Source organism: Lycorma delicatula, chromosome 1 (genome assembly GCF_047948215.1).
Source record: "Lycorma delicatula isolate Av1 chromosome 1, ASM4794821v1, whole genome shotgun sequence".
Taxonomy (NCBI): Eukaryota; Metazoa; Arthropoda; class Insecta; order Hemiptera; family Fulgoridae; genus Lycorma; species Lycorma delicatula.
The window spans coordinates 293,486,983-293,510,759 of NC_134455.1; the positions used below are offsets into that span (position 1 = coordinate 293,486,983).

General features: G+C 34.8%; 1 protein-coding gene across 2 annotated transcripts in view; it reads left to right on the forward strand.

Annotated features, from left to right (window-relative positions):
- Nucleotides 1-23,777, forward strand: part of LOC142332842 (uncharacterized) — a 103,055-nt gene that overhangs the window by 35,603 nt on the left and 43,675 nt on the right. For both annotated transcript variants that reach the window (XM_075379487.1, XM_075379494.1), the window contains 4 exons: nucleotides 3,385-3,673; nucleotides 8,374-8,467; nucleotides 9,389-9,570; nucleotides 11,107-11,307. In XM_075379487.1, the coding sequence (XP_075235602.1) occupies nucleotides 3,385-3,673; nucleotides 8,374-8,467; nucleotides 9,389-9,570; nucleotides 11,107-11,307 (766 nt within the window). The remainder of the gene's footprint in view (nucleotides 1-3,384; nucleotides 3,674-8,373; nucleotides 8,468-9,388; nucleotides 9,571-11,106; nucleotides 11,308-23,777) is intronic.

A 23,777-nucleotide genomic window follows, 5' to 3' on the forward strand; every position in this document is an offset into this window, starting at 1 on the left:
TCTGTATTCTTCACATTTATCTGCTCCTGCTTTCTTTGATATCATGACTATAACACTCTTTTTGAAGTCTGACGGAACTTCCCTTTTTTCATAAATATTACACACCAGTTTGTATAATCTATCAATCGCTTCCTCACCTGCACTGCATTAATTCTACAGGTATTCCGTCTATTCCAGGAGCCTTTCTGCCATTAATGCTCTCTTAAATTCAGATCTCAGTATTGTTTCTCCCTTTCATCCTCTTCAACTTCCTCTTCTTCCTCTATAACACCATTTTCTAATTCATTTCCTCCATACAACTCTTCAATATATTCCACGCACCTAACAACTTTGGCTTTCGTACTATAAATCGGTGTACCATCTTTGTTTAAACCATTATTAGATTTTATGTACCCCAAAATTTTGCTTAACTTTCCTGTGTGCTCCGTCTATTTTACCAGTGTTCATTTCTCTTTCCACTTCAGAACATTTTTCTTTAATCCACTCTTCTTTCGCTAGTTTGCACTTCCTGTTTATAGTATTTCTTAATTGTCTATAGTTCTTTTTACTTTCTTCACCACTAGCATTCTTATATTTTCTACGTTCATCCATCAGCTGCAATATATTGTCTGAAATCCAAGGTTTTCTACCAGTTCTCTTTGTTCCGCCTAAGTTTGCTTCTGCTGATTTAAGAATTTCCTTTTTAACATTCTCCCATTCTTCTACATTTTCTACTTTATCTTTTTTACTCAGACCTCTTGTGATGTCCTCCTCAAAAATCTTCCTTACCTCCTCTTCTTCAAGCTTCTCTAAATTCCACCGATTCATCTGACACCTTTTCTTCAGGTTTTTAAACCCCAATCTACATTTCATTATCACTAAATTATGGTTGCTATCAATATCTACTCCAGGGTAAGTTTTGCAGTCAACAAGTTGATTTCTAAATCTTTGCTTAACCATGATATAATCTATTTGATACCTTGCAGTATCGCCTGGCTTTTTCCAAGTGTATATTCTTCTATTATGATTTTTAAATTGAGTGTTGGCAATTACTAAATTATACTTCGTGCAAAACTCTATAAGTCGGTCCCCTCTTTCATTCCTTTTGCCCAGCCCGTATTCACCCACTATATTTCCTTCCTTGCCTTTTCCAATGCTTGCATTCCAATCTCCAACTATTATTAAATTTTCATCTCCTTTTACGTGTTTAATTGCTTCACCAATATCTTCGTACACACACTCTACCTCATCATCATCATGGGCGCTTGTAGGCATATAGACGTTAACAATCGTTGTCGGTTTAGGTTTTGATTTTATCCTTATTAGAATGATTCTATCACTATGCATTTTGAAATACTTTACTCTCTTCCCTATCTTCTTGTTCATTACGAAATCTACTCCTGCCTTCCCATTATTTGAAGCTGAGTTAATTATTCTAAAATCACCAGACCAAAAGTCATTTTCCTCTTCCCACCTAACCTCACTAATTCCTACTACATCTATATTTATCCTATCCATTTCCCTCTTTACATTTTCTACCTACCAACATTTTTTAGACTTCTAACATTCCACGCTCCGACTCGTAGAATGTTATTTTTTAATTTTCTGGTGACCCCTTCCTTAGTAGTCCCCATCCGGAGATCCAAAAGGGGGACTAGTTTACCTCCAGAATATTTTACTAAGGAAGGCGCCTCCATCACTGCTATATGAAAATGCAGAGAGCTACATTTTCTTGGAAAAAAAGCAGCTGTAGTTTTCCATTGCTTTCAGCTGCGTAGTTGTCAGAGAACTGAGTGATGTTGATATGGCCATTTAAGTCATCCTGACCTATGCCCTTACAACTACTGAAAGAGCTGCTGCCCTTTTCAAAAATCATTCCTTAGTCTGGCTCTCAACAGATCCTCTCTGATATGGTTGCAGCTTTGGTCCAACTACTCTGTATCACTGAGCACTCAAGCTCCCTCACCAACGACAAGGTATCATGATTCATAGAGGGAGATTGAGAGTAATGATGCTATAATATTTCACTACCTTCATTTTTATGGATTATCACATTATCACTTGATAAATATTCAGACATGAGGGTATGGCATCAGTGCCAACAAATTAATGAAAATAGATTTTTTTCAGTGCAATGAAACAATTTTTTGAACATTTGCAATGGCTGCATGTAAAAATCACAAACAAAATGCAGATAAAAATAATTGAATCTTTCTAAATATTATATTGTTATAACAGTCATAATGTGGTCTAATGCCTCAACAGTTGAGAAACAAGAGATAGACTAGAACACAGATTTAAAGTGTAAGAAGTCAGGAAGTTCATGTTATCTGCTGTGTTGATTTTATGTCTGGTTAAATCAAATACCATGTTTTTAATTATATTTTTGTTTATTTATTCTTCCTTAGGTAGGCCTAATCCCAATTATTGTTGCCATTCTCCTTTTCTTATTTGAGAATAGAAATTAATTTGTTGTAGTGTGAATAAATGCTGAGTATGACCTAGATTTGAATCCAGAACCTTTCAAATAAAAAAAAATGCTATCAACCCATCACAGAGGTCGGTAAAGAATTGCTTGTGTGCTAGGATTTTGGTGTTAAAAAAAAACTCAAAAATTAATTATGTGATCAACTTATGTATAAATGTCATTAATTATTATGATCATTTCAAGTGTTCTTGAACTTATATTTTTTTGAAGTGGAGGAACCCCATTTACGGGCGCCAAAGCAGTGTTGGACTTGCTAACAGATTCCGCAAGCTGTTACAGAAAATGCGTATGTATTCCTGCACACTGCTGACTAAACCTCCACCCTTGGCAACTCCACCTCTTGGGAAACCGCTAATAAAGCATTACTTATATCTGATTTTATCATATGCCAAAAATATAGTCATTTATTTTTAAGTATCTTATAGCATAATTTACTTATAAGGAATTTGTTAAAAATTCAGTTAAAAATATTTGAGAACTCAAAGGACCCAGGGTCTTAAGTCCCGTACTCACAGAAGTTGAGAATCCCTGACAGAAGCTGTACAGTAACTAGAAAATAAATATTTCAGTCATTTTTGCTAGTAACTCATAGGTGTTTTTGTGTGTCCTAAAAATTTCATAGAAATAAATGGTTGGAATATGTGATTTACATTGATGATCACCAGCTTGAAGTGAAATATGCATGATATATGGCAATCTATATCAATATGCTATATGGCAATCACTTTTAGATGATAACAACAGCTAATATACCATCCATTTATACCCTTCATCACCTTAAGTAGAATAAATGAAATAATCATCACAGTTTAGAAACATCAAAATTGTTTAAGTTTCGCAGTTTGTTACTTATAAATTTGTTTCCTTGTTAATATTTTTATGGACATATTTCATAAGCTTTTTAATTATTGTTTTAGAATTGAATGTGAGAGAAAACAAAGAGAGTTAGATGGTGGTGGCCATCCTATTGATGTTATGGCTGCTGTTAGTGAAGCAGTAGCTGGAGCCAGCAGTGGTTACTGTGCTGTTAGTCATGCTCACAATGATAAAATGCACATTACTGCCACTACTGATTCTTCTGATCGTTTCCTAATTGCTGACAATGCAGATGAAGATAATAGTGAAGGTGAAAAGCACTGGGAAAAACATTTGGCTACTAATCAAAGCGTTATTGTCGATACTTTTCAAGGACAGTTTAAAAGCACTGTACGTAGAGTAAAGTATGAACTGTTTGTTTGGTGATCATTTAATTTGTTAGCAAAGTTTAAATTTTACAGTTTTAAATTACAGTTTAATTCTCAGTTAGTTTGTACTTAAAGTAGTTATTTCTTACTGTCTTGTAATGAGTATATTGTATTCACATTATTGTTTTATTCTTTACAATTTGAATTACCGACTTCTCTTCAGTTAAGAAAGCCATCGTGAATAAAGATTTTTAAATATGCAAACTACAATATATTTAAAAATTGTTCCAAATTAGTTTAGGTGTTTCTCCTATCTTTTTTGGGATGTTGATAGAAGTGATGGTTGGAATTCATATACCCAATTTTTCTACTTTTTTAATTTATTATATTTTTCAATTATATGGTTTTTCAGAAGATTAAACATTGTTATGAGAGCAGCTGTCTGCATTTTTACCTATTTTGTAACTTCAGTTTGTTGTTGACAACTACTCAGATACTTCTTAAGAAGTTAGTATATTTCAGGGAATTAAGGACAGTCCATAACGAACATTTTTGTAGGCCCTGTGCACAAAATAATCATTCACAAAAACAGATATCCATTAAATATCCTGACTCGCTTCTTAACCATGGTACCAGTGTCATATTTTCACTTTCTTTTCACAGATATTTGATGAATTTCACTGTACTACATATGCATAGCATCAGGAAACAAATTTCAAACTTAATTTCACAATTGGTGAGCTGTTCCAATCTTACAGTTAACAGTCTCTAGAATCTCTCTGCTCTGCTCTTTGTTAGGTGAACATGTTACTTTACACTAACAGGCCATTCGCAATACATAATGTGTTTTCTACCTTCTTGTGTCTGAGCCATGTATATTACATTCTGTTTATGTAAATCTCAGTCTTATTAGTTTCCAAGCTCTGAGTTCTGTTTTGTTGAATAATATATAGTTATTTTTATGAAGTATACCATAACAAGTATTTTTTTTTATACATTTATTTTCTTTTAACATGAATTTTATTTTATTTATTAATTCAAATATTTGTTTACATTATTATATTTCTTGATCTAAAGGAATAGCAAATGATACTGGGATTGAATTAGAAGACTGACCAGTACAAAAGAAGTGCGAAAGAAAAAACTTAAATTCATACAATAACTTGGAGAAACCTGGCGTAGTCCTTAAAGTTACAAAATACTGCAAAGGATATTGAGGAAAAACCACAAGGTCTTATCGAAAGAAAAAAATTTATTACCAAATGTTAAATGTGATGATAACCTTGAACTGTGATAATATTTCTTTGAACCGTTTTAAAGGATATCATAATAAATAAATTGTTTAAGGATCATCTAAACTGATAAATTTTTTATTACTATTATTATTATCATCATCTCAGTTTTTATTTAAAAATGCTTTTATGTGTTATTTAAAATATCAAAATGAAAGTTATTTTTTTCAATATTTTGTATGTTTTTTGTTAGACACCAATTTTGGTTAAAATAATGCTTTGTTTCATTCTTATGTAAAAAAAAAAATTAAAAACAATTTCCATGATTTACAACAAGCGTTGTGCCTAACAGGGCCAGAATAGTCTGATAAAAATTCACAGTTAAATAGTTTGAAGGACAGCATAACAATGTAAACCAGTAACTGTATTGGCACATATGTTGGCGCAGGGATTGAAAGCCTACGTACTAGCATTTTGCATGCATTGGCCTCTGTTACAAGCAAACTAAAAATATTGTCGTTTTCTATATTTCTTTTGTGGTATGGTAATATATATACAGGGTTCATAAACTTACTGTAGCATATGTAATTGTTGAGTTTTATTCTAAATTATATATTGATGTGATCTAGGCCTACTTCCTGTTGTATAGCAACTAATAATAGTAGAATCATACATGAATAATTTGCTATTTATGAATTATAAACACAACACATAATTCTAAGAATTTCATTTACTTATTTTTAATCTACTCTGATCATTGGGCTGTGAAGAATCATGTCACACATCGCTTGTAATTATTTTGTAGAAGTTATTATAGAAACATTTATGGCTGTGTATATTTTACCTAATGAAGTGAATAGCTGTTAGCAATTTATTTTTACTACTTGTGTTGTTTTCATTTAAGGCCTTGTCATAAATTCAGTCATTTAAATTTTTAATATTACAATACAGTTATTTTCTTTTAAAATGCCCAAGTTAGAAGGAAAAGGTACAGTAGTTCATAGTCAGTGAGGGAAATTTTATTCAATGTTTATAATTTCTTTTACAAAACAATGCCAGAACCGGAATAATGAGGAAAACTGAAGTGCTGAATATGATTGTACAAGCGACAAAAGTATCAAAACGAACAGTACACAGAATTATAGCAGTAAGGAAATCAAATGAAACTGAGAAGCCATCCGTGGCGAATTCATGAAATTCCTTTAGAAGTCATTCATGAAATTAATTTCAAAGGGAGTTAAAGATCTTTAAGGAGAATATTATGTAAAATGGGATTTAGATGGAAAACAACAGAAGACAACTGGAAAATACTGATAGAACGGCATGACATTAAATTGCAAAGATTGAAATTTCTGTTACAAATTTCCCTGTTTTGCGAAGAAGGAAGACTGATTGTACACGCAGATGAAACCTACATTCACAGTAGTCATGTGACATCAAAATTGTGGGTAGACACAACAAACCTTCAAGAGGGACTGAAAACGCCAATATCCTAGGACTCACTATTAATAATTGTTCATGCCGGTTGTAATAAAGGACTCATTAACAGTACTTTACTTATGTATGAGTCAAACAAGAAAAGAGATTATCACAAATCGATAGATTTTGAAAAGTACATGAAATGGTTATGGAGAAGTGTATTCCCAACTTGCCATCTCAGTTGGTCATTGTAACAGATAACACATCGTATCACAACGTTCTGCCACAAAAGCAGCTAAATTTTAACTCTTTAAAAAGTTGTATGATAAATTGTTAGCCAAACAATGAATTAGCTGTTCTCCTGCAATGATGAAGACTGAATTGTATATTATAAAATTACACAAAGAAAATCAAAAGAAATTTCTAATAGATGACATTTTCAAAAATTATGGTTACACATTTCTGCGGTTGCCACCTTATCACCCTGACTTAAATGCCATTGAAATGATTTGGAGTCAAGTGAAAGGGCAGTTAGCTAAAAGAAATACAACTTTTAACATGTCAGACGTTCTTAAGTTAACTGAAGAGGAATTTCGTAAAGTGTCTGGAGCAATGTCTGCAAGCATGTTGTCAATGTTGAAAAAATACAGTGAAGATGAACATTTATATGATGTGCACATCGACAATTTTGTGATAAATGTGAATTCAGATCACACACAAGATCTTTAGAATCTACTGACGATAGCAACTTTTGAATTTATGAGCTACAGCAATAAAGTAATTAGAAAAAATAATTATTAAAAGTATTTCTAAATATAATATTAATTGGGATACTAAACTAGTTTTAATTAAATAGCATCTTATGTATTTTTTGTTATAAATATCATTTATATTAAACTGCCAATGTTTTCAGTTGGCCTAGTACCATGCCAAATGTTTGCTTAATGCTAGTAGTTTTTGTGCCAACTTATATCCTGATAGTTCCAGCAGTCTGTGTTTTGTATTGACCTTTCAGATGTCAAGTTTTGGTCTCTAGGGACTACTGTGGTTTAATGTGTTAATAAGTAAGTGTCTAGTAAAACAATTTCAAGTTCTGTACTTTGTATTTTTTTATTTTGTAATATTTTTTTAGTATTTTTTATTGTAAAAATATTTTGTTTGTAGTATTTGAAAATATTAAAATAGAATATTTAATATTATGCAACAAAATCTGTTTGTAATGTTATGTTAAAATTTAAAGGGGAAGTCAGTATTTTGACTAGAATTAGCAAAATTATGATTATTTTACACCAATAATTTTGTTTGAATAAAGCAGTTAAAAAATTTTGTGTAACTTGGACCTAGTTCTCATTTAAAAAAAAAAAGTTGCTTCCTAGCCTCTTTGAGATGGGCGTAATGCCTTCTATTTTTCAAAGTGTGAAAATATTTGCCCCTCGAGTCTCAATTAATCTGTTATGTTAAGATTTAAAAAAGTCTAAAATAAAAAATTTTCTTTAGAATTAATAAGGACCTGCTATTTATCAATAAAGACATACATTATGAATTGTTTTAAAAAATAAAAAAAATATAAAATAATATATTCATGAAAGTTTTATGTTAATGATTAACAAATATTTAATATTACAATGAAGCATTATTGTGGTTATATATGAAAATAGATATCATAATTTCATTGAAAAGTATTATCTAATTTATATTCAAATTTCATTCTCAGGTACTTGAGAAGTATTAAATTATTAGTTTCATAATATGCGTAGTAGTGATCTTTCTGCTGCTTATATATTAAATTTATCTACTTGATAAATACAGAAATAAAACAATCGTTCTTTACATTACATTAGGGCTTTTTGGCCTTATAAACCCCTACTTTTTCTATGTGAAAGCTTTAACACTGTAATTTCCTGTTATATACTGTTTGTTCCTGTTTATTTGTTTAAATGTGTGATGCTGGTTTTAATTTTAAATGAGCAGTTGGTAGTTGGTATATTTAAATTAAAATAATCTGAATATGTATTTATATATATATATATATTTTATTTTTTTGTATAAAAATCTGTGTTAATATTTTCAGGTTGTTTGCTCAGGTTGTAAGTATGTATCTGTTACATATGAGCCATTTATGTACCTCTCTGTTCCATTACCACATGCTATGGAAAGACAAATATGTGAGTATATGATATCTAAAATAATATAAATTTCATTCAATTTTTTAACGACAGCTTAATTCTTATTTAAGAATAGTTATACCAAATTCTGCTGGATTATGATTAATATGAATATGCCCGATGTTTACATAATTTTCAAATGATTAAATCTTTGTATTACTGAGCTGATAAAATAAATCTATATTTGTCAGGATGGCTTAGAACTGAAGTGCTTATTTTATTCTAAGAAGTACCTCTCTGCTGTTATGATTGCTGCATAACGGATTGGATGCTCAATCCATATGTCATAATACTGACAATTTCTTTAGAAATGTGAAGATAAATTCTCAGAAAATTGGAATAGTTGCTATGACACTGACCCCCAATTTTTATAAAATAAACAAAAATTAACAGCTTATAGCTTTTTTTATAAAGGTGTGTACATATTTTATTTAAAGAGAAATTTATTTTAACAGTTAATAAAAATAAGTAAAGGCTTTTATTTTAAATAAAAACAGAATTCAATGAACTCTAATTAATATTACTTGATTATATTTTTATACTGTACCCTATTAAATTTTCCCAGGGGGAGTAATCATTGCAATTGATTTATTCTAATAGTATAAAAAAATTAACATAATTTTTATATTCTGTAAAGAAACTTGCAAAAGTTCAATTAGAAATAACTGAATGATTTTGTATTATTTATTTTGGTTCTTTGTGTAACTAGTAAAAATAAATGTGTGGATTTGCAGGAGATGTCTCCTGCAAAACCACAATCTGAAAGATAGTCACAGATTTATGACTTCCCTCTGTAAAGTCAGAAATGATTCTAATTATTTTATCTGTGATTATTTAGTAATTTTATGAAGTGATTTTTTTATATGTAAAAATTTTTTAATTGCTAAGATTTAATTTTTTATATCTATTTGTTTTTAAAAGGTGTAACATTTATCTCTGGTGACATCAGTAGTAATCCTATACAGTATTTAATAACATTGAATAAAAGAGATAAAATATCTGAATTAAAAGAACAGTTAATTCAACTTCTTAATAAAGAAGACAAGAATGGTTTGACTATCATATTAGCTGAAGTATTTGATAACCACATTGCTAAAATATTAGTAAGTATTTCACTAGTAATCTGGTTTTACATTTATTTAGGTGAAAACTGTTTAAAATTTTCTCATAGAGTAACATGAGGTTTATCTAGAAAGTAAGTTCTGTCTATAAATATTGATGCTGCAGTCCTACAATTTGTATCCTCCTCTGAGTCAACTGATACATTAGGAAGAGTTGATAACAATTTTATGTTGTCCCTAATCTGATTCTTCTTAGCATGTGTTTATAATTTTTGTAAATATTATACTTGCCACAGGTGAAATTCAGTGTGCAATACATTTTTAAATATATTCTAAAATTTTTAAATTCACTGTTAGATGTGCAGCGTTTATAAAGAAAATGCAGTGAGTGATTCCATAGTACAAAGATGGGTGCAGCTGTTTAATGAAGGATGCAATAACTTGCATAATGATGAACACAGAGCAGGCAACCATTTTGATTACTGATAATTTTTTAAGTGTAATTGATAACAAGATTAAAGAGAACAGACTATCACATCTCTTTCTGTGTGCTTTCCAGAAATCTTTCTGATATAAGAAATTACATATTAGTCTGTTGTAGTTAAACAATATAGATATTGACAGCATTCACTACAAAAAAATTATGTCGCCTAATAAAGAATAACATTTTCTATTATTTTATTACTGTTGACTCAAGAATAGTTTACCTACTTTTTATAAATGAAATGTAACTGTCCTAGTTATTAAACTTACTAGTGTAAAATTTATATATATGTAAAGAAAATACATACATCTGCCTGTGCTGAGAATATTTTGCACAATATTTGAGGCTTTATTTCTAATTTATTTATTTATTGTACTACATTCAAATATTAATTTAGGGGTTTTTCTGTTAAGAAAGCTATTTATGTATTTAGAAGAAAACTTGTGGGTTGTAAAAACAAAATTCTGCTGGGTTTGTGAAACTAGTACAAAGGCTACTTGTTTCTACCACTATTTACAAGAGAAAAATCTGGTTATTTTCAGACTTCTCTTTTAGCTATAACAGGTGAAGCTGAATTATTTTTGTGTGAATTTTTTATAAATCTAAATGGATTTAATGGGCTGTGTTCATTAGCCACTAAACTGCAGCAGAATGGATTTGCCAATCAAAGATTTTTATTTTATTTTTACTTCTTGTCCTTATATTTTTATGATCTTACTCCCTGAGACCAACTTGAAAGTGAAAAAATTTTCGAATAAATAATGACCTCAACATTCATTAAAGGTATTATTTTATATGGTATTATTTTTGTTGTAAAATTATTTACAATGTGTCATCACCTATATATTCAAAGTATTACAAGAATCATCTGGTTCTGAAGAATGCAATTTACTATCATTTCCAGAACCTGTTTTTTATTCTCATTCTATTTTTTTAATTGCACACAATAAAAAACATTGACAATGTTTTAACAACAAACATATTAAAGCTTTAATAAACTAATTAATATAAGTTTTATCCGTGACTAATTACAATATATGGATGCATTTATCTTGCATTAAAAATGTACATGAAATTTTTTTACTCTGTTTTAGAATGATAATCATCTAATACGTTATGTGGATGATATAAATAGAAGCATTTATGCTTTTGAACTTTTATCAATTGTTACAACATCAATAGTAACAAATTATGATACAATGGAGCAGTCAACTGGTGACAGAGATGCAACACTTTCTTCAGAAGTTAACATGAATGGTGATGATAGCAACTTTTGTGATTTTAGTCCTGAAAAGGTAATATTTTAATTAAGTGTACTAGCTGTTATTTATATGTTTGTATTATGATTTTAAATTTCATTTTTATAAAAAAATCAATCTTTACTTAAAAATATATTTATCTAAAACAGTTTTTACTACTGAGTAAAATGAGTTTTTTTGTATTTCTTTAAATTGTGTACATTTTATTGATTTACATTTATAAATTCATAGTTAAACATGGTTCATATTTGTTATTGATTTCAATTTTTCTGAACTAAAATTAGCACCTTTAATTTTTATTTTAAGCTATATGAACCAGTTTGGGTTAACAGCACGTACATTACAACATTAGGGTTACATTTTCCCAAACCTATCCAAGAATTGAACCCAAGGCCAAGCATACTACTTCCTGTGCCTCTAAGGATTCCCAGTCAAACATCTATTTTATATATAAAAGAAATTTGGTGAATAATAAAGAAAAAAGAAATAAAACAAACAATTATTAATAAAAAAAAAACTGGTGTAATTTAACTTAGCTTGTTGTGCAGTTAAAAAGGTTAAATTTTAACCCTACAGCTTGGTTTAACATATGTGGTGTGTTCTTTTTCAAGTAAAAAAAATACTTGTTCCTTCTCTCTTTGTTTCTAATTAAATTTGTAGTTATATATATTTAGTTAAATTTAACATGGAAATATATATATATATATATTCTATCCTACTAAAGGGAATTTGTATATGTTTCTGTCTGTCTGTGTGTACATCTCCCTTAGCTGTGAACATGCTTGCTTACATGATCGAACATACTGCCTGATAAAATATCATAAGATTTTTTTCTTAAATGTTTATAAACAGTAAATAACAACTGTAATAATAATTGTAAAATAAATTAATAAATTTTAATAATCCATCCATTCAATATCATAGATCTTAAAACAACTATTTTCTATATAAATAATCGGTATTGAAAATCCTATTGATTGTGCATTTAGATTAACTTATTTTTACACAATGGGTAATTAATTTTGGACATTTAATAATAGCATTCCAAGATGCCACCCACCCGGGTGTGTATGTGTGCGAGCGTGTGTGTATAAAAGTTAAATTTACTGTATTAATTCCAAGGATCGATTTTCACAGGTTCCCTCAAATTCAGTTATTAAATTTATAATTATATTAAAATGTATTTATGTATGATTTAATTTGTCAGAATTGTTTTTTGAAAATTTTTAAATTTATAGTGGATTACTGGAATTCAGTTACTGAATTCTAGTACTGGACAGCTTTTTATTGTTTTTTTTTTTTTTTTAAGTGATTAAGAACACAAAAATGAGTTATATTATAGCTGACCATTTGTTAGAATGCAAACTAGTACTGATTATAAAAATAATTTAGAGATTTTAAAAGTTGGTAATAATGTTAAAAAAATTAATTACTCGAGAAATATTACATTTATAAATATAAACAAAAATATAAAGTGATGAACCACCAAATCACATTTGAAGATTTATGTGATTAAAAACATATTAAAAACATTTGACAACACCACTATTAGAACAAAGGTAAATACAACCTTTAAATATTACATTATGTATTCATCTACAATAAATTAAAAATTTTCAAAAAAACAATTTTCTTAAATTAACAAATCATAAATAAATATGTTTTAATATAATTATAGAATTTAATAACAACTGAATATACAGGATTCTGCAAAATCAATTTTTGGAATTAATATACAGTGAAATCTCCTTATATATGATTTGTTATTTGTGATGCAATATTTTGCAATGTCTTTTCTATATTCACAGCTAAATTTTTCCGTATCTGCATACATTACATTATGCAGTGACATTAAAAAATAAAAATATTATTATACATTAAAAAAATAATTAATACAGTATGAATGTACACTGCGATTGTGTACATACTGTACTGTGCACAGTACAGTGTTTGTTTTTAAAGATAAAATAGAGAAATTTCTCCATTGTATTTGCTTTTCAATGATGGTCAGGATATAATTTGCCTACATAAATAAAAAATTGTCAACATTGCACATGTTGAATTTCAGATTACGGCAGTTCAGTACATAATTCAACTGAGCAGAAGTATCGGTCATGTAACAGTTATTACTGTGTGCGTGTTGTAAATAAGTAGGAAGTGTTTTTATTCAGTTCAGTATTGTCGATCTTTCCGACTGTGATCGTTAATCTATTTTACTGTATGAACAGAATAGTAGGTCTACTTTGTATTTTTGCGTGGTTTTTGTTTTTAAACTTTAATAAAGTTTATTTTTTAATTTAAATCAGTTTTTATAGTGTAAGGGGATTGAGTTACTGTAAAAATGTCTTCAACCAGTTGCAATGAAAGAAAAAGGGTAAAAAGTTATGTCGTATAATAAAGTTGAAATCCTGGATAGACTTAAAGAAGGAAAATCAGTACCTTCTGTTGCTTGAAGGTTTGCAGTAAATGAATTGACCATTTGGTACATTAAGAAATCTGAGCAACAAATTAGGAGCTCAGCGGCTACTTCATCATCTCAGAGTGTTAGTATAGTTAGGGATTTTGCTATTGAGCAGATGGAAACTGCACTAAGTATTTGGATCGAAGATCAGAATCAAAAATAGGTTCCAATAAATAAACCTATTATTTGTGAAAAAGCTAAGACTGTATGGTCATTTTAATCAAGGCCAAGCCAAAATGATGCCGTTACCATGTTCAAAGCTTCAGAAGGCTTGTTTAATAAATTTAGTCAGGCAATCTTTACACAACGTAAAAATTGTAGGGGAAGCTGCATAAGCAGATAAATTAGCCCCAAAAACTTACCCAGCAAAATTTTTAAAAATCGTTGAGAATAATAAATACAAGACAGCAAGTTTTTACCGTGGATGAAACAGGGCTGTTTTGGAAACGAATGCCTGAATAAACCTTTATCTCAAAAAATGAATGATCAGCACCGAGTTTCAAGCTAACAAAAGACAGAATAACAATTTTGCTTTGTGCAAATGCAGCCACTTATTGTTTAATTAAACTGCTAATGATTTTAAGTCCCAAAATCTGCACGCATTGAAAAATAAAAATAAGATGCTGTTGTCAGTTTTTTGGCGATGCAATAAACAAGCATGGATTAAACAAGCACTTTTAAGACTGGTTCAATAACTGTTTTGTACCTGAAATTGAAAAATATCTAAAATCAAAAAACTTTGATTTTAAGGCTCTTTTAATCTTAGACAATGATTCCAGTTATCCATAGGAAATCCAAATAGGTCATCCCAAAATAAAAATAGTTTTTCTGCTGCCAAACAGTACCGCTTTATTGCAACTGATGAATCAGGGAATTATTCAATTGTTTAAATTATATTACATCAGAAGAACATTTAAAATTATTTTAGACATGATGGATTCTGATTCTGAGCTAAATGTTACAACATGTTGGAAGAAATTAAATATTGCTGACAGCATTATTTGCATCAAATCTTCATCAGATGAACTGAAGCATCCTGACTCCGTAGGGGAAGACATCATCTATGTGGCAGTTTTGGTTGCCATGCCACCCTCCTCAGTACTTAGCCCTTATGGGCTTTACTAGAAGTCATCTTCAGAACCCTGACAAAAAGCAGCATCCCAGCCTTGTTCTTGCCTCAGTCAGGATGCCATTGATGTGAATAACATGTGATATTCCCATTGGTGTACTACTAGGAAATGAACTCTATAAAACAGAATACATTAATGTAGAGTCTTTAACAAGACTAAGTGACATGAAGGAACTGAACTTAAAAATGCAACTACCAACCCAATAGGTAAGAAATTGAGTTCAACACGCAACCATAACATAACACAAAACAAGCAAAAATAAACTTAAAAATACAACTAAATAAACAAAACACTACAAAAACATCATCAAATCTTATAACACAAGAACAAAACCAAGACACAGAAGAGACAAGGTGGAACCCTAAACTCCCTCGGAAATCCGTTCTTTGGCCAGGTACCTGATGAAATTTTCAACAGTTACTCATTTGACCTGATTTTTCCCAATTCTCATGGAGATCTAATGTCAAGCCGACAAATAGTCTCTGTGCACAAAAGTTTGTATTTTGCGCATTCGTAAATTACATGGTATGCATCATATAGTTGTCCACAGTCTGGACATACACCTGAATCAACCTGTCCAAATCACTGGAGTCTGTCTCAGAAGATGCCATGACCAGAAAGAAATTGCATCACACACTTGTTAAGGTGAACCCAAGGGGTGCCCCACAAACCAACAACGTCTGGGAAGAGCTCATGTGTATACTGCCCACCCTTTGCATCATCCCATCTGGCCTGCGGTAAAGCATTGCGATGTCGCTTTATCTCGCAAATATTTTCTGAAGTCAATTCACCTGACTTCTTAGCAACATAACCCTACTGCTTCTCTGACGCAATTTAATCTATCAGTTTCACGCTTGTAATCATCAAGATTGTTAAATAGTACAGTAACTTCCCATTACCACTAATAATATAAGGCAGTGAGCTCTTAATAATATATCCCGTTAGATTTTAAGTTTTAGCCTATTTGCCGACACAGGTGCTGCATATATTATAATTGCCTTGCACACGCCTTTATACAGGATACTCATAATCTTAATAATAAGACTCCAGTCAGGTTTGACCACTTGTCAAATGCCAAAGAAGGCCCGACAGGCCTTTTCCGCGATGTAATTAAGGTGCTTCTTGAACTGCAGTTTCTCGTTAAGAAATGCTCCGAGGTACTTTTGAATTTGAACGTATTTAATACGAAGGCCTGACATTGAAATACGAACCTGGCACCTTACTGCCAAATAGCCTTTAAGAAACATCATTGTTTTCTTCTCCAGGTTGAACGTCATCTTATGTTGATGACTCCACAAATCAAGTATACTGCATGCCTGGGTGGCTCAGAACTCAACCTCCCTCCATGAGCTTCCTTCAACCAGCAGGAGCCCATCATCGGCATAAGCTATGATGAGACACCCACTGGCCATTCCCAGCCGCAGAAGAGAATCAAACTCCACCACCCATAACAATGGACCTAACCCTGAGGAAACCCTTGGACAATGTTTTGCCTACCTCATGCCCTCACTTGTGGAACAGCATTCCCCAATGCCTGAAGTAACTTTTTGAATTATGCACAGTTCATTATCAGTGCATTGTCTCTTTTGTAATTGATAGACAGAAGGCCACCACAGGTTATTAAACGCACCAGAGATGTCCAGGAAAATTCCCAGGACACATTCCTTCTTGCTAGGTCTTATCACACTGAGTATGGCATCCTTGGTACCCTTTCTGGGATGAAACCCATACTGATTCTCGATCAATAAGCTTTGTGAGATCAGCCCCTTATTTATACACAGATAAAGAGCCTTTTCCAAGACCTTATCAATAACTGGCAGCAACATCAGGGGCCTGTACAACGGAGTGACAACGGGATCCTTGTCAACTCCTTTAAATAACAATTTAATAATACCCTTCTTCCAACATACCGGAAAGTATCCTCCAAACAGTAATTTGTTAAGCACCCATGTGATAATTTTCACACTAACCCCTTTCAAGCAAACAAGGAGCTCTGCTGTTGTTCCATTGAAGCCTGGGGTCATGACCCTACCTAAACTGTAGATAACTTTACGCACTTCAGCATCGGTAATCTCCAAGGTCACTGCACCCTTGCGAAAATAAGCAACCTCACACCACACCCGCAGATGGTATGCAGTTTCTCCAGCTTCACTGTCATCAGGCAATTAAATCGTCAATTAATTTGCATAAGATCTCAGACATGGCTGAAATTACACCAAACCAGGTTGAGAGGGTAGACAGAAGAACGCCCTTACGTCAGTTGTATTCCAATACCATATAGACAACTCCAAGGAATCGTTGTTACCTTTTCATGCACAAAGGAACACCAGGAATTCCTCTTCGTCGTCTGAACTGTGTCAAAGTATTGAGATCTACGACCTCTGTATTCAATCACAACCACTACTCGCCATTCCGGATCTTTCTCATGTTGAGAAGCTCTCCGCAAACAACTGACAGCATGTTGAGAAGCTGATAATTGACATGTTGTTGACATCAATTCCCTGCTCCACCATGGTGCAAGACTCTCTCGACCAGAACGGTGGGGGAATTGAATTTTTGGCAGCATCAGTAAAGACTACTGACAGACTCATTGCCAGGTTCTCCAAATCCAGAACCTACAGATTCAAATCCAAAGCTCTAAGCCTGGCTGAAAGAAAATCAAAGACTTTTTTCCAGGCCGCATGCCTGTACAGAAAACAACCCTGCTGAACTGGAACATTACATTGGTAGTGCTCACCCAAACCACCAGCAATCATAAAGAATACATGTATGATCACTTGAGCAAACATCAACTTCCTTGCAGTTGCATACATTGGCAGGCATATACCCACCAACGATAATGTCGATGTTCGTTCCTCTAAACAACCATTGCCCATCTACATTACCTGCGTAGGTGGACAGCTCCCTGGGTACATTAATTACTTGAAGACCATGCTGGGCTAAAAAGCCTTTTACTAATTCATCTCCATCATCAGTAAAACCGCTATGCCACAAAACCGACTTAGCATTCACATCCATACCAATAAGGATTGGACTAGTACCAGAGAATCTAAGGATATTATCCCAGACCTCAAGATGACAATCAGTAGGATTTCTATATTAAAAATATGAACTTGCAACATACAGATGCAAATTCAAAACATCCACACGGACCACAACATGATGATTATTTGAGAGCTGTCCACTGAAGACGCAATCGACCTCTCTTCTGCACAAAACAGCAGACATGCTATCTGAACCAAAATAAATTCTCTTCCAACAAGAAAAACCTGTCAGTTCACCAGATACAATGTATGGATGCTGTAACAGAACAACATCCAGCCCTCGATGTAGCACTGTCTCACCAAGCTCTGAACAACGTAGGCACTCTGTGTATTTAACTGACCAAATGTAACCATTAAGTATTAAGATGAACTGAGACAGTCAACTCTGGTATCTTGCTAGAAAAAGCTGCTTCAAACAGATATGCTGGAAGGTACTGGTGACATTGAGATCCCCAGCAAATATCGCCGAAAGTTGAAAGTAATAGCTCATTCAATAGGGAAAAATGGATTTGATGAAGTAGATGACACAGATATTGAAAATCTCATAAACACGTTATAAGAGCTTAATGAACAAGATATGGAAGATATAATAGCGCAGGTAGAGTATGAAGGTGAAGTGGTAGAAGATACATTCCCTGGAAAACAGTTAAATGTCAAAACGCTTACCGAAGGCATTAAATTATCTCATCATTTTACTCAGTTTTTTATAGATCGTGATCTATCTTTGAATGTAAGCTTACTCTTTAGGTGGAAAATTGAAAATGATATGCAAAAACCCAGAACACAGATTTAAAAACAAGAGCAAGGCAAGGAAAAATTACAATTTTTTTAAAATGTAATCCAAAATACTGTAGGTTAGTTTTGTAAATTTCCTTTACAGTGATTTTGGTTTTATGTAGTACTGTTTTCTTGACTTTTTAAGGCGATTACTGTGTATGATTTGAACAAGTAATAACATTTTCTAATATAGTACATACTGTTTTTACTGTAGTGAGTTTTTAAATCAAAATGTTTGGTAAGTGCTTATGAGGAAATAATACTGTATTTTGTTAAATATTTTCTCTGTATTGTACCTCTGTACTGTACTAAACCAGTGCTTGTAATTGATGTTGCCATCTGTAACATTCGCCTAAGTAAGTATGCATGATTTTTTTTCATTTTACATAGACCTAACCATTCTTCCTTAAATGAGTATTCTTGTTTTATATTCCCGGTATTTTTACGATTTCTAACCCCTGCAAATAAGTAGACTTTACTTTATATATATATATAAAATATTTAAAAAATATAAACAACCAAAATACAGTAAATAGATAAGTTAAACTAACTACAGTAAAATCACCTTATTTGCAGGGATTAGACCATAAAAATGCCGGGAATATTGAACAGAATACTCTTTTAAGGAAAAATGGTTAGGTTCTACGTAAAATGAAAAAAAATCATGTGTGTGTGTGCGCGCGCACGCATGCGTGCACGTATTGTCACCAAATGGCTTTGACAGCATGTGGCACTTACTAATCTTATGGTAGCCCTGAGAAGGACTGTTGTTGTCGAATGGCTTTGACGGCTTGTAATTCATAGCCTTGTGGTGGCCCTGAAAAGGGCTGTTTTTTCATTAGCTCTGAGAAGAACTGTTGGGTCAGGAAGCTGGTCTCTGGCAAAGTTGGGGTTTTTTGGCTTGTACATTGAAGTCAGACCAGGCTTTCCCTCAGCGGCAGTTGTGTCCCCACAGCTTGGCAATGGTGGCCCCCAGAGCCCTGCAGTGTCAGGTTGGCATCAGTTGTCCTTTGCCGATGCGGCCAAGGTGGTTCTCCTTGAGCGATCCCATGCTGGGCCGACTACTGCTGTTAAGTCTGCCAGCCAGGGCAATTGAAGCCCAACGAACTGGAGCGGGAAGGAGTGTCCGCATCCAATGACTCCCTTGGCAGGCAAGCCAAGCCTACTGCTTCAGCAGGGATGTTGGCATCCACCGGGAGGTCCCACGTTGATGTGGTCAGGGAAATTCTTCTGTCCTCTTCCATCTGCTTCTTTTTTTCTTCTTGGTCTTTTCCATGTGGTGGTCGACAAATTGAAAATTCACTCTCGTGCATGCTTTTTTTATTGGAGCCTGAGAGTGGTGGGGATGCAGCGCCACTATGGTGGGAGTGATGCTTGTATCAGCATGTCTGTATACTGTGTGCCAGCTCACATTGTTACTATCTTGTTTGCCTGCCGATATTAAATTAGTCATATATGTGGTAACAACATCTGTCTAGGAGGGCACATACCGGATCCAAATCTGATGGATATTGCTGTAGTTGAGTTGTCAGGCCATGGTGTGCAGGTTTCAGCCTGGAGATGTGTACCTTTAGCCGTGTGTCTTTCCGGTCAGTTTCATAAACTTGCCCTGTTTGTTGAAGGATATGGGCCTTCCCAGGAGCCTCGAACCCTGCATATAGACCATTGTGAGCAGGGCTGGCATGTTCTCTGAGGATCACTTGGTCGTCCACCTGGAATGTTGGTTGTTCTTCTCTGTTGCCGGTAAACTTTTTTTTGACAGTAGACCTCCTGGTGTGCTGCTGCCTTCTCCTCTCTTTCCTCAATGGGTTGAGGTAGCGGTTCCTCTGCTTTTGGGTGCCGCCAGTCCCTGGGTCTCTTAACTGTTTCCCAGTGAGCAGTCCACTAGGTGGCATGCCAAGTCGCAGCTTTAGCTCGATTTCTTAATGTGAACAGCATTCATGGCACACTTATCCCACATTAGGTGTTGGACATCCTGCTTGAGGGCTATTCTCAGAGTTTTCTTCACCTCCTCATTACAATGCTCCGTGGGATACGATCATGGATGGTATACGGGTGTAGTTCAGTGTGCAATGTGTCGTTGGCAGCACAACTGCTACTTCCAGCTTGTGAGTGCAGTCCTGTTGTCTGTTAGGACGCCCGCAGAGAAGCCTTAATGGCAAAACACTTCCTCCTCTAAACAGCTGAAGATGCAGCGGAAAAACAATCAGTTGCCACCACTAGGAACCCGTTGCCTTGTTTTGTTTCTGGGTATGGACCCATTAAGTCAACCGCCTCGTGCTTCTAACAAACTGTAGGCCTCTGGTGGAGGGTTTGACCCTCATTTGTAGCAGGCGCATATGTGACACTCCTGTATGTACTGCCGAACATCCTTCGTAAGGCCCTGCCAATCGTAATATTGGCAGATCGCCCGACAGGTCTCTTCTGCTCTGGGATAACCGGCATCTGGAGTGTGGTGGTTGTTGTATGATAGCCGAGCAATTGTTGGGTGGGACATACTACCACTGGTCAGGGTTCTGCCCTACCGCTGCGTTCTGCTGTCCATCTTTGTCCACTCTGAGGTGGGTGCCTGGAGCCAAATTTGGATCCTGGCATAATCATTGGCACTCTTCTTATGCTTCCCACACTTGGAACAGGGAAGTGGCGACGACTTCTTGCAGTTGGGGTGTAACCACTCTCCCCTTTTGGCCGTGTTCAGTCGGGTGTAATCTATCTTCATCACGCACCATCTTAGTATTTTCTTCTTCCCCTGGTTCTCTTGACAACAGATCTGATAGTTCGTTCTCTCAGCCAGGACAGTGCTCTAATGTAAACTTGAAACTTTGCACCAATAAGGCCCAGCGAGCATATTTTGTTTTCAGTCCAGTGGCCTGCCTTAGCCAAGTCAAAGCCTTTTTGTCCATTCTGAGGATGAAAGTTCGAAATTCGAGGTACAGTCAATAGCATTTGATTGCCCATACCAGGGTGAGACAATCGAGCTCATTGGAGTGATATTTTCTCTGCCTCTGAAAGCTTTGTGTTGGCATACGAGATGACTCTTTGCTCCCCGTTCTCGGCTTCCTGGTAAAACATGGCTCCCAGTCCTAGCTGGCTGGCGTTGGTTTGCAAGACTGTAGGAAGTTCTGGATCCAGCCGAAATAACTTCAAAGGTCTGCTGAAGGCCTGCCAAGCAGCTTCGAAGGCTTGCTGCACGGGTGTCTGTCCATTTCCAGTGTTTCCCCTGCAGCAGGTCAGTCAGCGGCGCAGAAATCTGAGAATCTTGGGATAATTCTCACAGCCACTTACAGGTGCCGAGGAACTTCTGCAGCTCCTTTCTTGACCCAGGAGTCTTGTGTAGATGATGGCATGTAGGTGTTGCTGCTGTGGAATATTGCTTGTGGGTGTGATTTCATGGCCTAAAAATGACACCCCATGTCGGCCAAATTGATATTTCTCAAAATAGCACATCAGGTGGTGAAGTTGTAGGCGTTAAAGAACCAAGTCTAAGTGGTGTAAGTGTTCTTCCCAACTACTGCTGTAAACAATAATGTCATCCAGATAATCCAGGCAGCATTGGCAGAAGAGGCCAGTGAGAGCGTCCTGCATTAGATGATGGATTGTGCTAGGGGCATTTTTCAAGCCAAATGGCATGACTCGGAATTTGTGTCAACCACCATCTGGAACTGAAAAGGCTGTAAATTATTTGGTTAATTTCTCCAGGGGTATCTGCCAATAGCCATTTGATTGTTGAGGAGACGCGGGCGCTTGCCAAGTCTTAATAGTCTCATAGATCAGTGGCAGTGGTGGGTGAGTCTGCATCTTCCATGATGTCATTCAGGCGCCAGAAGTCTACACATAAATGTGTTGAGAGTCCTTCTTCGTAACAATGACTACTGGAGAGTTGTAGGGCGATGTCGACGGCTCTTATCACCTCTTGCCTCAGCATCTCTTCCACTTGGTCTCTTATAATTCGTTTCTTTTCTTTGCTGTAAAGGTACATCAGTAAGTGAAACGGCTGGCTTTCTTCCCGAAGTCGGATCCCATGTACTGCTGACAAAGTTGGTTGCAAGGGAGTGCTAGAATATACTCCTCAACTTCAACTTCAACACTGTCTGCAATCTTGTCTTTATCTCAGGGGATGCTGCACTTTTCACTGCCGACCAGTCCAGTTTCAGTGCCGCAGTTTTGGGTTGATCATGCCAGAAAACGGTTTTGCAGAAGTCAGACCAGGCTTTCCCTCAGTGGCAGTTGCGTCCACACTACAGCATGGCAGTGGTGGCCCCCAGAACCCCTCAGTGTTAGATTGGTGTCGGTCATCCTTTGCCAGCGCGCCTGAGGTGGTTCTCCCCCAGCCATCACACCCTGGGCCAGGTACTGCTGTTGATTCCACCAATTGAAGTTCGGTGAGCTGGAGCAGGAAGGTAGCATCTGTGTCCAGCAGCTTCCTCGGCAGGCTGGCCAGACCTGCTGATCTGGCAGGGATCTTGGTATCCATCGGGTGGTCCCACGTTGAGGCGGTCAGGGAGCTTCTCTCTTCTTCCATCTGCTTCTTCTTCTTCTTGGTCTTCTCCAGGTGGTGGTTAACAATGAATTGAAGATTCACTGTCATGCACGCTCTTTTATTGGAGCCTGGGAGTGATGGAGCTGCTGTGCCGCTATGGTGGGAGTGATGCTTGTATCAGTGCATCTGTATACTGTGCGCCAGCTCACGTTGTTGCTATTGTGTTTGCCCGCTGATATTAAATTAGGCATATGTGTGGTAACAGTATGTACATATACACACACATACACACATGAGGTATATAAAACTGGACTGATCGATCTACAGATAGCATGTGTATGAAAGTCAAACAGCATATGACCTATTCATGTGACATCCCCTCTTACCATTCCTGTCGTCAAGTCGGCTGCGGACCCCTTAGTTCGTATTGCACCTTATATTTGTAACCCGTCAGAAAAATGTGTTAAAAGAGCAACACGTTATTTCTTGTGAAACTCGGAAAATCCGCCATAGAAACTCATTTTTTGTTTAAAGAATTACAATGATGAATATTTATCACACATTCAGGTTTTTGAGTGATTTAAACGATTCATAGAGGGACAAGAAGAGATTGA